This window comes from Daphnia pulicaria, chromosome 6 (assembly GCF_021234035.1).
Source record: "Daphnia pulicaria isolate SC F1-1A chromosome 6, SC_F0-13Bv2, whole genome shotgun sequence".
NCBI lineage: Eukaryota > Metazoa > Arthropoda > Branchiopoda > Diplostraca > Daphniidae > Daphnia > Daphnia pulicaria.
In genome coordinates, this window is record NC_060918.1 from 3866589 (window position 1) to 3884053 (window position 17465).

At 41.8% G+C, this 17465-nt stretch overlaps 3 protein-coding genes across 6 annotated transcripts; 1 reads left to right on the forward strand and 2 right to left on the reverse strand.

The window, feature by feature from the left end:
- Positions 1–2389: 2389 nt before the first annotated feature.
- Positions 2390–5766, forward strand: LOC124342453 (E3 ubiquitin-protein ligase sina-like). Of its 2 annotated transcripts, XM_046795443.1 has the most exons (4): positions 2390–2876; positions 3094–3225; positions 4250–5054; positions 5254–5766. In XM_046795443.1, the coding sequence occupies exons 3-4, from the start codon at positions 4719–4721 to the stop codon at positions 5503–5505; spliced, it is 588 nt and encodes a 195-aa protein (XP_046651399.1). In that variant the 5' UTR covers positions 2390–2876; positions 3094–3225; positions 4250–4718; the 3' UTR covers positions 5506–5766. The 2 variants fall into 2 exon arrangements, with proteins under 2 accessions (XP_046651399.1, XP_046651400.1); XM_046795444.1 differs by lacking the exons at positions 2390–2876; positions 3094–3225 and adding an exon at positions 3291–3967.
- On the reverse strand, positions 5558–8366 carry LOC124342419 (carboxypeptidase A2-like). The gene is made up of 9 exons (XM_046795410.1): positions 8162–8366; positions 7637–7876; positions 7462–7546; positions 7171–7374; positions 6909–7019; positions 6589–6640; positions 6269–6510; positions 6086–6170; positions 5558–6002 (listed from the first exon to the last, which is right to left on the reverse strand). Exons 1-9 carry the CDS (start codon positions 8230–8232, stop codon positions 5827–5829), a joined length of 1266 nt encoding a protein of 421 aa, XP_046651366.1. The 5' UTR covers positions 8233–8366; the 3' UTR covers positions 5558–5826.
- A 2343-nt stretch (positions 8367–10709) lies between these two features.
- Positions 10710–17278, reverse strand: LOC124342397 (palmitoyltransferase ZDHHC8-like). 3 transcript variants are annotated; one of them, XM_046795380.1, is made up of 11 exons: positions 16982–17277; positions 16760–16881; positions 15305–15462; positions 14963–15238; positions 14787–14878; positions 14496–14667; positions 12919–13074; positions 12544–12854; positions 12302–12388; positions 11972–12204; positions 10710–11849 (listed from the first exon to the last, which is right to left on the reverse strand). In XM_046795380.1, exons 1-11 carry the CDS (start codon positions 17068–17070, stop codon positions 11617–11619), a joined length of 1929 nt encoding a protein of 642 aa, XP_046651336.1. In that variant the 5' UTR covers positions 17071–17277; the 3' UTR covers positions 10710–11616. The 3 variants fall into 3 exon arrangements, with proteins under 3 accessions (XP_046651336.1, XP_046651338.1, XP_046651337.1); XM_046795382.1 differs by having other exon boundaries at positions 11724–11849; positions 11934–12204; positions 16982–17278; XM_046795381.1 differs by having other exon boundaries at positions 11724–11849; positions 11925–12204; positions 16982–17278.
- Between the last annotated feature and the right edge of the window lie 187 nt (positions 17279–17465).

Sequence of the window (17465 nt, forward strand, 5' to 3'; positions counted from 1 at the left end):
ATTAAAAAAACCCAAAAATAAAATAAATCAAATGATTGAAGTCGATATCGATATTCCTATAGTCACGCTGAGGGCATCGATCGTGAAGTTTTCGGTCACGTTTCTATTGCCTTTTTCTAGATTAAATGCACCAAGTCGAGTTCAGTTTCGAATTTTTTTTCTTTCAGGTCTTCCGTAACATCGGCGTCATTTTATTCTGTTTGGCTAGTGATCGGGGAGATATGTGGGCCGACAGTTCAAGCACTTCCGCCTGACAAATCCCTCAAAAATTGTTTGTTAATACTACGGCAGATGCAGTATAAGTGGAGGACGATACAGGAAATGCCCGGAGGAATATATACTCTTTCACTGATATCAAGAGCTATCTAATTTAATGTAATAATGCAGGGCTTTATTACATCATTACCATTTGATTGATAAAGTACTTCCTTATCAGACAAAGTTTCATCTTTCCACTCTTCTTCTAACGACTAGAAATGATTCATATCGGAACTAGATTAACTAAAATATTTATTTCGGGCGACTGAGGGCCAAGATAAATAAGAAGCGGAACGCTCATGATGACGCCTGTTTAGTAAGGTAACACCAAATTTAAAAGTTTAAACGCAGCTATATATATTTCCATCTATTTTCTACCGTACAATGCTGAGCACTGATGACGGCTGAACATGTGCCGTTGACAGGTGCAGCGTTCATAATTTACTCTGCACTTGGTATACAATATGAGGAAATAAATTATGCCGATTGAAAAATCACCGAAAAACAGATACGATAATTTCGATAGAGCAATCTAATGTTCACTATCTGGCCACATTTTGCGCTGTAAAGCGACTCTTTGTTCTACAGGATTATTGACATTGTAATCGCTGATATCTATGGACTTGGATGAATGCGAGAGATTGCGAACAATTATGCGACAATTCAACGTCTTACACGCGTTTCTATTGTGCGATTTGATCGATTGATAATCGAGGTATCATTATTGCGAATGACGAGTGTCGGAAACAAGAACTTCGTCATCGTCACGCCGAGTGTTTAACCATCGATTTCCTTCAGTTCCCCCCACCCTCTCTCGTGCTTAAAACATTAAGAAGATTAAGAAGAAGGCGACGATACTGAAATGTCGTGATAGTCATACAATGACGGCCCACACCACTAACCAGCTTTAGTCGTTTCTTAAATGTCCAAGGAACCATATAGTAGCGTCATCTGTGTCTATCCCCACGTATCTCCAAGTCCAAGTTATATTACATACATGGGATAAAGTGAAAATGTCGAGATGAAATTTAAGAAATTGTATGTTTTCAGATTTTTTTGAAAAATTTGCGTGATCGTCCGTAACATTTTGCCCGGTTGAGCTCATAACTTCTCGCGCCTTAAAACAAAAATAAAATAAAACAAAGCCGACAAATTTGTCAAAGAGCAAATAGAAATAACCCGAAAAAAAGAAGGAACTACACAATAAGAATGGCAAGCGACAACCTTAAAAATTCTTAGTGTTTCACAAAATTCCGTACTGCATGTATAGTTGTATACACCGTTTTCCCCTTTGTCTTTGGACGTTAAGATTCGCTTTAGAGTTGACCGGCCGAGCATGTAGCAGGAATGCCAACGATTGAAAAACCATCCGGAACTGATCTATTTACAACCGAGGCGCATAGACCAAATAAGGAGGTTCCTCTTCTCGAAGCCCCGCAAGTGGTAGTCCTCTTTGCTGTCCCCCTTTAAGTCAACGCTGTGTGACCGGGGCTTTCGGGAGGCCGTAAAAGCGAAAATTATGGGCAACGTCATACTACCCCCCATATAGCTGCTGCGCCTAGCCTCTTCCTCTGTTGGGGCTTTATTATTGGCGACGGAGTTTTCGAAGAAAAATTTGTTGGATGTCCTAACGAACCTTTGACACGTTCGAATGTTAATTCGACAGGAGTTGAAACTGGCCAGACACTCGGCAAGATTTTTTTTTTTTTGGCATTTCGAAAAAAGGTATTCACTTCGGAGTTCGTGACCAGACATAGCGAGCATAGCCGTTGAACGCATTGCAGAGTCAAATGACGCCATACGAGCCTGGAACGTTGCCAACAACGTTTGGCGTATTGGCATGGCGCAATGTATATAATAGCTATGGAAATCGACTACCTGGTAAAGTACTGCTCTTTTCTGGTTTCCTATGGCCATTATTAATGAATTTTCAACAGCAGCCGACCTTCAGGCGTGGCGGTGTAGCATAAACAACAAGTGAATCGCAGGCAAAAAAACAATGGCAACAATTCCCGTACGTGTAGATTTCTGCATGGCCCATTCTGGCGAATGTCAGAATGGCATTTGAATCTGCGCGCTGACGGGTCAGCGCAGATGAATAGGAAGCCCCAGCAAACGTTCGCCGCCAGTCTTGCGTCAAGTAGCACCTGATATCGATTGAGGCAGCCTTTAAGTGCAACAGGGAACACGTATGGTAGCCTCCTGCGAAGCTTATTTGCAGCCCCCCTTTGCTTCTCCTTCCTTTTCTTTTTCTTTTATTTTATGTAAATCGGTATAGGTACCGACATCGTTCAGTTGTATCGCTAGAATACTTCGGCTCAGTACCTATTCAAACACGAGTGCATGCTCGTCGCGTCGCTCTCCTCAATTTTGTCGGTACAAAAATTATTTGTCTTGAATGTGCTGCTGCTGCCGATGGTTAATGGAATAATGCGCTAGAGTTTCCCGTAAAAAAAAAACCCCACACACACAGTTAACTGGAACATTGCCAGTTGATCCAACTTGAGTGATGGACAGAGGTGACAACCGAGTGAATATTGACGCGCTTTTGCGGTTGTTCACTTGTCCAGGCTGCGGGAATCCTGCCAACAAGCCGCCGCTATTCCAGTGCGTCAAAGGTCTGTATACATTCTGATGCATCTGTGTATAATCATTATTATATATACCATAGATATTTATAAACTAAAACAAGGGGGGATTTTCCGGAGGTGATGTATAAAAAAGATGACTCTGTGGAATTTGAGAATCACAGAAAAGAAAGGTGGCGCCACACATTGATGATTAGCCACCCAGCTTTGATTTTTTTCTTCTGTTTTCCCTTGACTGAAATTTCAGGTCACGTAGCCTGTTCCCAGTGTTCCGTCAAGTGCCGAGGCTCATGTCCAACTTGCCGTCAACGTATGACGACCGAACGCAATTTTTGGATGGAGGAGGCCTCCACTTTCATCACATTTCCCCTTCAAACAGGTAAAGTTTTTCCCGGTGTAATTTTGGGGGGGGACGAAGAAGTAGCCTAGTTCCAGCAAAACAAGTGATTATAACCTTATATTGATGGACGAAACTTTTGCCGTATTCGAACATAGACTGTTTTTTTTTGTCTCCTAGAGGGTCACCAAGCGATGGTGAAACAAAAGAACGGCACATCATTTCATTACGTAGAGCGCAACTCGTCATTTTTGTGCTCGGAGCTAGCTTAATTGAGTTGAGCCGTCGTTACTCGGAAATGGAAGACGAAGCAAGAAATAAGGACAAGTCGGGGTAGCCGGGATAACCACAGTCAAGTGGAAGACCTTCACAACGAGACAACAGCAACGCCTGCTGGTTCTTTTGAGACGATTTAAACTACAAGAACATTTGTAAAACATTTGAAACTGTCCAACAGAAGAAAAAAGGCGACCCCTTTGGAAATTGACGATTTTCCTAATCCATTTGGGAACTCGCAATTTTGACTTTCCGTCTCTTGCACGTTCAGTCTAGCGAGGACTTGGTTGCGAAGGAAATTGAACGAATAGCCAAACGATGGCATCGGTCCAATTTTCTTTAAGAAACAAAAAATAACCCAAAATAAAAAATAAATAAAAAAACTGATTTCCAAAAAGCCTAAATTACTTTGGCGAGCTGCCTAAAACATAACACCAACTATCAGGACACGATTTAGCGCTCAAGGAGTGTCCTAGCGTTGCTTGGTGGTCACTTTCTCCTTGAGTAGGTAAATCACGTGAGCACCGTGGCGTGGCTTATACATGGCCTCCTACTCTCTAGTCGTCAACGAAGCTTATAGTAATTAATCTAATGCGTATCACTCGAGTGAATTCATCAATCTTCTCAAAAATAAAAGAACAATTTAATGTCCGATATCACGACAAAGTTTCTGCGTAGAGTTAGTGTGTACTTTGTCTATTTTTAACAAGTAAAACAAACAATATTTTACGGTCCATGTGATTTGTAATTCTCCTTTCTTTTGTGTTCATTTTCGCTATGCGGTCTGTAGGAACCGATAGAAATGGAATGAAGCATTGAAGATTAGCGAGAGCAAACCCAGTGCGACTCCATTTTTTCTCATCCCGTGTTTCTTAGCATCAGCACTACGCCAACTATTTCCATATTTCGACGTCGACCGGGCCTCGCGCAGTCGTCAGTGGTTTGCCCAGCAGGCTGGCCGCCAGATCCGTCAGCTCTTCTCGATCTATATTTTTCGCGCTACTCGCATCTCGTCAAGTTTCAAGCAGTAGTGTGTGTGGCTGTGGTTGGATGCGAACTTTTCCTAGAATACTAGATGCGCAGTGCGAGTGCTAATCACAAAGTTGCTTGAACGCAAGACAAACAACCCGGCCGCAGGTGAACGGCAGTCCGCCAAACATAATTCCGGACGGATACAAACAAACCAAAAATCCATAATAGACAAAAACCAACAAATCAAATCAGCATCAATCTAAATTGATCATCAATTATAGTGCGAGATGGCCAATAGTTCAATGCCAAATGGACGCGGATACGTCGAATGCAGGTCTCCAACCGCAGCTCTGGCCAGGCAGAGTAGCGTTCGAAAGTCGTCGGCGGGAGACGTGAGCGGAGCAGGCGCTCTGCCGTCGTTGGGCACAGCTGGCCGCCTCGTTGATTACGACGCTTTGATCAAACATTTCGATTGCCCCGTATGCCACGATTGGGTGACACCGCCGATCGTCCAGTGTCGGAAGGGTCACATCGTCTGCGGCCCGTGTAAATCCAAAGGCTTGAAAGCCTGTCCGATCTGCAAACAGCGCTTCAGCGATGTCAACAACTGGATGATGGAGCAGGTGTTTCATTTTCTCATATGCATGTTTATTGGTTTTCAATTAGTAACCTGTTTGTTATTTAGAATGAGCTATATTATTAAGGAAATGAATATTCCGGTTAAAACACTCACTTGTTTGTTATGTTTGATGTCATAAAAATGAATTTAGTCAAACTAAAAGAAAAAAGAAAAGTTTTTGACATTTTGTTTGATTTGAAAAGGTGTCTCTCGTCATCGCTTTTCCGTGCAAGTTCCAGGGCAACGGTTGTCACATCTACAGCGAACTGATTCACAAGACATCTCACGAGGCCCTCTGCTCTTTTCGACCCGTTTCCTGTCAGTACGGAATCCGCGGATGCACTCAGATATTGCTCTACCATCTCATGGAGAAGCACGTCCTAGAGTGTCGCTTCAGACCCCCCAATCTTCAACAGCAGCTGAGCTCTTCATCGCGCGACAGCTCCCACAATTGATCTGAGATAAAAAAACAAACAATTGAAAAGGAATTTAACTTTTTCTGATGACAATCAATATGAGTTGACGCGAGGGTCAATTTAGAACGTTACTCTGTAATCCACGTTTCACATTATCCACAACACAACACAATACACAGACAGACACACCAAAAATTATACACACCATTTCCGATATATTTGTCAGCGTTTTACTCTCAACTACATTTGTATTGCTGCATTATATTTCACTGATTTGAAAATATACTGTACATCCCCTTCGTTGAAAACATTCGTGAATAGCTTAAAGGGATGCATGCACTGGCGTGAGGATGACGTTAATTAGGCAATTGCGTTGGCCATCGCCTTGATCCCGTTCCAGGCCTCGGTTGCTACGGGAGCGATCAAAGTTGTCGGAGTTATGAACCCGTCAGCCGTGTTTCGCAGTTCCAAAGTGTACCCGTGAGTTACACCCAAAGTACCGTAAACGTAATCCTTGGTTGTTCCCGATGTGAAATCTAACGTTGGAAAATTAAAACAAAAAACAGATTTAAGTGAACGTTTATTAAACTGAACAAGCGATAATTATAAATAGACTTACAGAGAACTTCGGAGCCTGGGCCGAAAGGACATTGGGTGCCGTAAGTTTCTTCAATGGCCGCTGCTCCCAACGACATGACTCGTTCCTGTAATAGCGACCGTGTTCACGATAGTTTTATTTTTTATTTTTTAGAGCTGTTATCAGCGAACGTTTTTCACTTATCAAGTTATAACCGTACATTACCATTTCGTCGTAATCGACGGGGCGTTCCGTCGTATAACCGTAAGGCGAAAGCCAAACTTGAGCATTATTGTGGATAGACACGACGGCCTTTGTACGTCCTTGAAGACTCAGTAATATGTCCCTCATGGCTCGGGATTCGGCTTCAGAAAAAGCCGAAGGGCCACTGTACGTATCCGAGCACGGAACGTCGGAACTCCCGACGCCGCCAAAGTTTGCGTCGAAATTTCGATTGGTATCGACCCCTAAACAACAAGATGCCGTGCGCTTAGATATTCTGAGCTTTTATTTTTTCTTTCGCTTACGCAACACTTCCTACTTACCTATGCAGGGAGACGATGGATTTATTTTGCGATTCTTTCGCCAAAGTCGATCCTTCAGAAGGGGTAAAAGAAAAAGAAAAACACTTATTTGCTTTAGAATAATAATAAATTAAAGATTGATCAAATATTCAGTGCGCTGCGCATTTAAATATGTCAAAAGGACAGCGAAATGTCGAAAAAGGGAATAAGTAATTTTTGCGAGCTGGTTATCATTAATTAAATTATTACAGATCCGATCAAAAACCAAAAAAGCCATATACAGTAAAGAGCACGAGTCCCCGGTAGTAACCTTTTTATAGATTACGTTCTAGTATACGTACATTTAACCAGGAGTAAACATATCCGTCAGGGTTGGAGACGGGCGTGATGAACCAGTCGAAACGGTCTACCAAACTGGTAATCTCCGGTATCTGGCCGTAGAGTGTGGTGAGCTAGATAAATTTAGACATTTCATCAGACGACTGTCCATATGCCCTCTAGCCTTAAAAATATACATTTATACGATTGATGTAAAGATAAAAGAAGTCTAAATTATTCAAAGTTTTTTTCATGAAATAAAAAAAAAAAAAAATTTGCCCAAACCTCATCAATGATCCAAAGACAGGTAGAATGGGCGATCCATTCTCTGGCGTGCATGCCGCATTCCAAGTAAATAGCGGGCTTGGTGTCGCCTCCTCCGCTGGAAATTTGGGCCGTCACTATGTCGCGTACCTCGTCCGATTCGCCAATTTTGATGACGCTAACCATCGAATTATTGCCGGCCAACTGGTCCAGGTAATCGATAATCTGCGCGATAATAAGATAATGCACTTGACCGCTTAACCGTATTTTGATGTGTTTAGTCAAAGAATAGGCGTATCGCAGAATTTCTACCTCTTCGTAGGTGTGGTACGTTTCGGTGAACTTACTTCCCGCGGCGATGCTATCGGCATTTTCCGCTTGCCTTTGGTCCGCGAAACTATGACAACAACGTGAGGAAGAAGCCCCGTGTAAGCGCGTGAATAAACCATTAGGATTTGAACGGGTTATTGTCACACATTTGGGTCACCTTTGAACGTCATCCATAAGCATCGAAGGATACATCCCTCTCGATGTGAGCTCTCGTTCCAAGAATGCGCCATTATTGGTCAAAATGTCAACAGGCCCTCCAAGTCCGGTGGGATCTCGCCAGAAATCTAACGCGTTATCGTCTCCGGTCGGCCATCCCTTGGTGTCCGGCGTCAGACTCAAATTGACCAAATAGGCCAGTTGTTCCGTTGTCTCGGGCGTCACCCGCAACAATTTGTACCTGCCAACATGAATACCAGATTTGGGATTTTACCATCGATTGGATAAGACAAGGGATAAGATAGCACGTGACGTGAACATGTCACGTTGAATCTCGGTCACGTTGGTATAATTAATTGTTTAGGCAGATTATTATATAGACGATAGGCGACTACAAAAGACCTTTTGTTCCCGTATACTCAATTCAAGCCAAATAAAGCATAAAAATGAATCGTGGAATTGAATCGAAAACAAAATGGATCTTTTTTTAAATTAAAAAATTTCTTATTAAAATAAATTATAATACCCTCTGTAGTTGGTTTTTTGAGCCCAAGCCAGAGCCACCATCAAGACTAAAATGATAATAAGGCGATTCATGTTGTAGGGCTTTACTGTTTCTTAGTGTGTGCCGCCTGGGTACTCGTTGAACTTTTCTATTCAATTCTTCAAAATGCACTGAACATATATATATTCTAAAGGAGAGAGAAAATCAATTCTATTTGTCTTTCAACGACGGGCTTTCTTTTATACAGCTGGGCTCCCGATAGGAAACTATGATTAGAAGTTTTTATTTTTACGGTCAGATGTTTTTTGTTTTGTTTTTTACGACCGTTATCGCCGAGGGGTTGATGGACCATTCTTTTTCGATGTGCACATGGAGACATTTCCTCATGTTTTCTACCTTGTTTTTCCGTAATTTTTCAGATTTTCTTAATTTCTCTAAATTTCCGTAATTTCCCTAAATTTCTCAATATTTCAGTAATTCCACCTTTTTCCCGTTTTTTTCAAGAAATGTAATGATATTGAAGAAATGTTTCAAATTACACTTGCAATCGACATTTCCTAACATTTTATTTCATTTATTACGACATATGTGATATTATATATATAGTGATGTCAACCTATACAACAATTTTACTACTTAATCGTGAGACGACGTTTATACTTATTTATTGTGCCTACTTAATTATTTTTTCACACATCGAGACAGCCCAACGGTTATCACAAGTTAACGCTTGATTGAAATCAACCAACAAAATTCAGTGCCTGCTGCTAGAAAATCAAGAACCCGCAGAGGTTGCTGGAAAATTTCTGGTTACATTTAGAACGGGGAAAGATGATAATCTTATACTAAATCTATATTTATATGCGCACAGTCTCTATATAGATTTGTCACGCTTGGTTGTTTGGGATCGTCCGAGACAGCTGCGGCCGGCCCAACAACGATTTCTTTTATTATTATTATTTGTTTTTGTTTTTAGATTTTTTTTTCTTTCTGTTTTTTATTTTGTTTATTAATATGTTCGCTTCGACTCTGGGTTCTTGTGTTCAAAATAAAAAAAATCTTTGCTTTATGAAACAGAGTGCCAAGTGAGTAAATATAAATAAAACAAGACACGCAAGTTGGCGATTTTAATTGACGGTTCTATTATTACTAGAACACTGCTTGATGCAGTGTGCAACGCATCTCGCTGCGCTTGCGCGCTCCGGATGATTCAACCCACCAAGTCTGCATGGAACTCCGAACCTTTGGTGGCCAACAAACAAAAACAAATATTCTCTCGAGGAAGGAATAGAAACGATGAGTCCCTTAGCAGCACCGAGTGAGAGTCGCTGATGCGAGAGGAGAGAGAGAAAGAGAGAGACAAATATAGCCCCAGTGCCGTTCCCGCTGCCAACGCATATGCTGCTCTTCGACGAAAGCTATCGGCTCCATTAATTGAAAATATGGTTTTGCTTTCTTCCCCTTTCATCTCGCAAACGGCATTTGTCTCTCGACGCCTGTGCACTCAGCAGACGCCGACCAAGCACATTTTCCCGTCAAAGGCTATTCGTGTAATGGAATCGTCGTTCAATAGTGCAATCAGTAATCGAATTACTTGATCTATAATATGCGCTATTAATGTCTAAAAGGCCAGGAGAAATACGAACGGATTTTTGTTATTGGCGAAATTCTCGTCGAGTGGTGGGTGACCTCGAATAAAAGATTCACCTGTTGCGCGGGTGACATTGTCATCTCGACTACACGACTTCGTACACGAACTTACACAGTAGCCCATCTCTCAACAAACCACAGAAATAGACGACAACAAATTCTTTTTGTCGCAGACAATTTTTGTAAAAGGATCGCAAAATAAACCAAACAACAGCGTCACACTATGTATCGTAAGACGTAAATAAAAGTCGTGAATGTAAGGTGAAATACTGCTGGATTCCTTCACCTTTAGCTTTTTGGAACAAGGTCATTGACGAATCGGAAACGGACGGAAATCGAATGGCTTACTAGCCTAACTCAAACCAAGTCACTCGAGAATGTGTGGTAGTACGGTAACTTAACGCTCTGTGTGTTCTCAGAATGTACAGCCATTCAACATACTTGTAAGTTGTAGGGTTCAGTCGGTCTCAAAAACCAATTGCAATGATCGGAATGAAGTAATTAACTGTCCGCGATGCTGTCCAATTTGCCCATCAACACACTTGCCAATATTTCAAGCCAGATTCAGTTGGTCTACGATCAAAATCTTTTCAAATTTTTTTTGTCATTTGCATGTAGAAAAAGAGAAACGCGAACGTATTTCTTCAGAAAGCTAAACCATATGAGGCGATATCAAAGAAACGCGCAGTGCGCAATTGGCAAATATTTTGATTAGATTACACATGCCATGATCCGAGATACGGTTGTTGGCACCGACGTCAGGCATCCACCCAGCCATAGATCTGAAATCGAAATAAACAAAAATAAAGCTGTCAACGTCGAAAGATTTCTCCAGTCCAAAGCCAAGTTGATCGAGTCGAGCAGGATATTCAAAACAAAATAAAAAAAGATCGAATGATAAGATAAATGGCAACACGAATCACACGTGGACTATACTTTGTATTCAAAGGTCACGGTTGATTTCTCATAGTCCTTCAATTACGAACATTCGTCTACATTAAACGATCATTAGACGAGATGGTCACCCACTGAAGGACGGAGGGACACCACAAATTATAAAAAGCAAAAAAAAAAAAAACGAGGACGATCAGAAAAGTGACAAAAATATAATACAAAAGGGTGGGTCATCAGGATGGCAAACTAAGAGTTAATGTCTTCGAATTTCTTTACACAAATGAAAAAAAAAATTGGAAAAAAAACAAACAAACAATTATGTCATGTCCCATGGGCAAGAAAATTATTAGAAAACATTAATCGTGATAGTACACTCGAGTGGACTAGTTTCAACCCACCAGTGTGGTGAATTCCATTAGTCCCATCTGACACACGGCACGTTATCTATAGTCGTATCAACACGGACAGCTCTAACATTCGCACTGGAGAACATCATTTTACTTTTTTGTCTCCGTCTACGCTCACGGATACACGCACATTCGCACTGACAATCACCCATTGCTCAAATGTTGTTTTTTTTTACAATAGACCAGAGACAATATAGATTAAAAAGGGAACATAAAGAAAAGGAGGTGTGTTTCTCTTCACAATGGTTAATGGCGGAGCTCCCTGTTAAGCTTGCTGTCGTCTAATCTTCTCTCGGTGAAACGCGATGGCAAGCTTGAGAGACCAACGACCATTCTTTTTTTTTTTCTAGTCTTCTTCTTTTTTAAATATTTATATCTTTAGTTAATTTTTTGTTTGTGTATACATGTGTGAGTGAGCCTCCCCCGTTATTTTTTGGCGGAGGCGAACGAAGAATCTGGTTTCATTCACACACTGGTAGGGTCGGTAGGATCGGTAGGATCGAGTGGCCAACCACGTCGCTCACGCTACACAGATATCTCATAGTTCACTTCGTAGACACTGGATGTTGGAGCCTGGCTACGAGCCTGTTTGGCTGACGGTGGACCCGCTAGGTCTTGCTGCCCATTTTCCATCATCCGATACGACGTCGCATTCATCGGTATCGGACGATTGTTGACGTGTGCTGTCGGAGAATAGACCCCTGGTCGGCCCGGTGAAGAGTACAGCGCTTCGTGGTACGTGTCCGGTGAGCGGCGCTCTGCGTCACAAAAATATAAAACCGTATAAATAAATAAATTTAAAAGTTGTAAGACAAGAAAAGACGCCAGAGAACCGTGTCTACTTTCAAACTTGAAATTCAATAGCCAGTGTGGAGCGAACCTGTCATGGGCATCGAGTAGTTCATGACACCGTCGTCTCCTCTGTGATACGACGACAATAATTCGCCCTCCGAATTGACCCGTCTTTGAGCTGCTGGCTGCTGGAGCCGCGAGTTGTAGCCGGACGAGCTGTAGTCATATGTTGGTGATCCACCACCGATGCTAGAGTCGACCCGATAGTCATTGTTCCCTTGCTCCTGGACGTAGCCCGTTGACGTCGCAGACCTCTGTCGGCTGAAAGAAAAACAAAATTCGAGTTGAAACATTTCCAGCACAGATGGGGCAGTCGTGTTAGTCCAAGCTAAAATTGGGTACAGCATTGTTTGCCCACCTGTAATCGGCGTAGACACCGCGAGGAGGGACGGCGAATGGAGTAGGAACACCGCCAATCGCACGCAGGCGCTGTTGTAAATTCGTTCTGCATTGAACAGGAAGACAATTTAATTATTAAAACTCAGCGACGCGCCGACGGAGTTCAGGTATAATCCAATCTGACATAATAATCTTTTCTTTTGAACACTAATTCTCTAAAGAACAAAAAACAACAGACAAACAGACAGACAAACAAGTTACCCAGTATTTGAAGAATTTTGAACGTCGTGAATCGATAGAGGGCGGGCAAAGTTAAGTCCCATGGCGGCGCCATCGGCATTCAACAGATCATCGGGGGTGTGAGATCTCGATCGCTGGCCTTCACCCCCTCGGTTAGCTCTAAAAGGATGAGGCGATCCGCGGACGTTGGGACCGCGGAGAGTTTGCACTGTCGTCATCCGGCGAGGAGATGATGCATCGGTCATGTCTGGTTGTCCAAAATCGCCACCTGGCCGCATCCCATAGCCGGAATTAGCCGGTACGATGAAGAAATTCGATTTGGAACCCCCTCTCTGAAATCGGAAAAAACAAAAGTTAATCCAGTTTATTCGTTTAATGCTACAGAATGGAGATTACCTGGAGAGATGGAGGTGAAGCTTCGCAATCCACTGATTGGCTGCCAGCGCCATTGTAGAATTCAGTCAACTCCATTTCATCATCTATGTCATCAACGATTCCGTTTCTATTCTCCATCATGCTGATGGCAGCTGGTCTGGAAGGCGACAACTGCAACTGTATATGGCAACGACAAACAGAAGGAAAATAAGAATAGAATCAAATAAAACAACGACATCCGTTAGTCTGCTGCATTAGGAATGCAGCTCATGAAACGAATAAAAGAACGGGTTAGAAATCGAGGCAGTGAAGAATCACAATGAAGTACCGATCGATTGTGTACAATTCACGAGAGAGTCTAAGACGCCTATTATCATAGCGTTTTATCCGCGCTGCATATACCTCGAAGGTGGGACACTTAAAAGAGATTCGTGGCTTTTCTAGAATTATTTTTCATTCTGTCTTGATCTGGCAAATGTTTGAAAAAAACGATGTTGGGAGGGGCTGTGAAGTGCGGATTTAGCGATCGATTCTTCACGCTCGTCTGATTTTTCATTCCTTCTTTTTATTCCGCCCTTCCCTACGAAGGATGCCATACACGGTTGGTTTATTTCCATCTTTGAGCAAACTCGGCCGGCTTGGCGAAGCCTGTTAAGTTGACTCGAACCTCCCCGTGCTTCTTTAGTTTGTACATTTATTATTATTATCGCAGATGGCGTACGTCCACAATAGCCCGATCCCGAAGAAGAAGCGACCTTTCGATGTTTACATAGACATTATAAGATAATGTAGCTTCTATTAAGACTGTGAAAACAGTTACAAAGGAGGGAGAAAAGGGATGAAGCGCTAAGGATATAATGCTGTTTGACGGGAGTCTGGCCAACGAAGCAAGCAGGGCCCTCGACGGGAACGTCATGCTAGACTGACTTTTTCCCTTTGTATCGTAGTAGAACTCTCTACATTTCCAAACCAGTGAATAGGGAAGAAACAAACAGGAGCTCGAAAAGTGGTGAAAAACAAACGGATATGAACACTAAAAGGCACATCTCGAAACTTGAGTATTTTAACTCACAAACCGTGAATTATTACTGACGTCATTCTGAGGTCTTTATTCCGTGCCGGGACCGGAGGGAAAAGATTATGTAGCCAGTCAATACAGACAGTTGCGAGAGAGGTCGTTCGAGGACGTAATCTCCTTACCCATGCAGGCAATTGATCGTCCGAGTCAACGAATCGATCCGGTGCTTGCAACCAGACTACGGAAGCTCGAGCAACACAGAAAAAAAAACGGACTAGATATCTATTCTCCTACCATACCACCCACCATTGGACTCCAACAGACACACACATAGAACAAAATATGTCGCTTTTGACGTCGTTATCATCTAGGCATTCACGTTACAGAAAAATTCAACATGGTTGATTTCATTAAAAACACACACATTCTAGATGAATGAATGTCAGACATGTGACCAACAACAAAACATCTGAAAGAAGCAGATTCTTCTTGCTATCGATGTCTCGGTCGGTAGTGACGAAAATCCATTCAATCACACAGAAAAGAAAAGACTAAAATTTGTTTAAAAATGGTTATATACTTTGTTGTAGGTGACTCCGGGTCCTGTTCCGTTGCCCTTGGCATGCCCTCCAGAGTTGAGATACACCTTAACCTGATCGGGGGACACGTCGGAGTTGTGGATGTTGTTAGTCGTCGAGCTGAAAGTGTAGCGGTGTGGCTTTCGGCCCACGTAACGCGTCGGTTGAGCCAAACTATGGAAGTTAGTCAGAAGAACACACAGAATAGAAATGCGCGTGAACGTGCGAGCCAAAAACAACATACACCAGTCTACTCTAGATTCTAGCTCGTCTATTATGATTCACGTACATACCTGGCGAACTGCGGACCACACAGAGCGTAGCAGCAGTTGGCGCCACATCCCCGCGAGAAGGGGTTGAAGCCGCCGCGGAACTTGCCCGTTACCTGTGCACATGAAGGTTCCAAGGAAATGGCAATTCTTAGATCAGTGTCATACTGCAATAGTAAAGAAATCAATAAAACGCAAACCTGTTCATTGGTCGTCCTCCCTCTGGCAACGAGGACTACATGAAACCCAGCGAGACCGAAAACGGGCACGGAAAGGATGCCCACCAGCGTGACAAGGCAGAGTGAGACGACAGTGGGAACCTGAGTGAGACGGTCCTTGTGCTGGATCAAGAAATACGTCGAGAAGCTAAAGACAGCCGCCATGTGCAACGACAATGAGATGAGGAAAAGGAAAAAGTAGCGGTAATTTCGGCGGCCAATACAATTGTTGACCCACGGACAGTGATGATCAAACGTCTAGAGCAAGTCCCATTCATTAGTGTTTGTTGCAAGAAAAGATCAGAGAAATATTCGATTCTTTACCTCGACACACTTATTGCAAACGGAGCAATGTGAGCACCGAGGCGGTCGGTAGAATTGGCAAGTGACGCACCACTTCATCCGCACTGTCACTCCGTTAATATCCACATTTTTATACAGAGGAGCGCGGAAGTCGTCATCTTTGTCCTCGTCAGGAGACGCTAGAAAAACAAATTTTAATCAAACCAATAATGTCATCCGAAACAATCAAAGACAAAAGCACTCGATAAACAGAGCACTTCAAAATAAGGAAGTGATGAGTCTCAAACAAAGTTATTTTGCGTCAGTTAATAACCACTAACAAGCCGCACTCGAGTCCCACATTCACAATTGATAAAACATGTTGCCTGAAGCTACCCTGTCATACCTTTATATGGCTATATGATTTATTAACAAATGATTTGTTTGGCTTTACTTTATCTCAGTAATTAAAAAAAAAAATCCCGTTGACCTTCCACAAATCAAAAACAAATATAGCCGGTTTCCTTGTTAGTGAAATGTTCACACGTTACCTTTTGACGAATCCCCTCAACGACTTTTTTTTACTTTCAGCCATTTCCAAATGTATAACCACATCTATGTAAACTGAATATGCTGCCAGGTTAGAAGTGATTTCCGTCAACACGGAGGTGAAAAACCATTAGACTATATCCCTTTCCGTTAAGTTTCGCCCAGCCCAACTTCCTCCCATAGTCTGATCTGTTCAGGCGACTGTATTTACCAACAATGCAAGAAGCAATAAAGCTAAATTTTGGAATAAAAAACTGGAAGGATAATTACTGATGTAGATTGGACGACACAAAAACCATTAAAAAGACCAAATCTAGAAAATGTTCAAAATACACTTATATCTACCATATTTTCATTTTTACCGATGCCGAAAAGTAGTCAATACTTATCAATTTAGAGTTTCCTTGTGTCTTCACCAGGGAGGTGATCCACCATAAACGACAAAAAAACTACAAAAAAAGCAGGAATTTTCTTATCTCTGATACATTTCAAGCATTCTTTCGTGAAAGTCAATTAGCATTCCCGGCGATAAGAATCCCACTCATTTTTGACACATTGACATTTATGTGATAATCTGTCACTGTAGTAGCAACTTAAAACATTTTGAGTTAATTTTTCCTACTTCTTAACAAGAATAAACTTTTGTTAGGTTAAGAGCATAAATTTCTCAATAATTAAATGTTAGATTACAGTATTACGCTATTAATTTGAAGACATTTTACTCAATGCTGGTGTAAAATGCCAACATTGGATGACACTACAATAAAGAAAGGTAAATCTTGAACTGAAATGAACAAAGTATTATCATAAAGGAAAAAGGCCTAGAAGCAGAAGGTTGATAAACCTCACTTGTTGGAACACTTCAATCTTTTACAGCCTAAGAAGTGTCTAGCCACTTAAAGACTACCAAACGTTTGACATGTGTAAGTAAGTTTAAATTAAATTTACCTTTAGGAATTACTCCAGCATCCATAAACGTTGCCAGGCTGAAGTTGGCTATTACAAAGAGAGTCACCACAGCTTCACATAGAGGTATAAGTATCGAGACATTCTCGTAAAACCACATACATCTACAAAGTGAACAAGCAGAACATTAAAACACATTTCTTAGTTTAATAAGGGATAAGTAAGTTATTAAAGATTTGACAGAAATTACAACAAAATACTCACGGAAAATAAAAGAAAAGAGCTGTTGTAATGAGTAAGATTGCCCAGGCGAAGAATGCTGGGAGCACCTTAGTGCCCTTGCATCGAACCATGATACTGATCAAATCCTTCCCATTCAATAGATTCGACCGGTAAAAACATTCAACGTCTAGTAAAACCTAGGCAAAATGTAGCCAAAAATCACACTTTTGGAAAAACTCGACAAACATTTTGACTTTTTTTAACGCCGTGGATTTTGCGAAACAACCGTCACACTAGTCAGCAAGTCTCGACTCGCGTTTGTTATGATTAGCGCAGACACGAGCCGCTAGATAGCGCTTGTCACAGATTTCTTAATGGGCGGGTTCAGAGTTCAGGTTGAATCCAGCTGGGTACAGGTTTTCGTTTGGGCAAGTTTTTTTTTTCCTAATTCGTTATTTTAATTAATTTGTTTGTGGGTTTTTTTAAACTATCAGTATCAGGTCTGTAACTAATCTCGATTAATTCT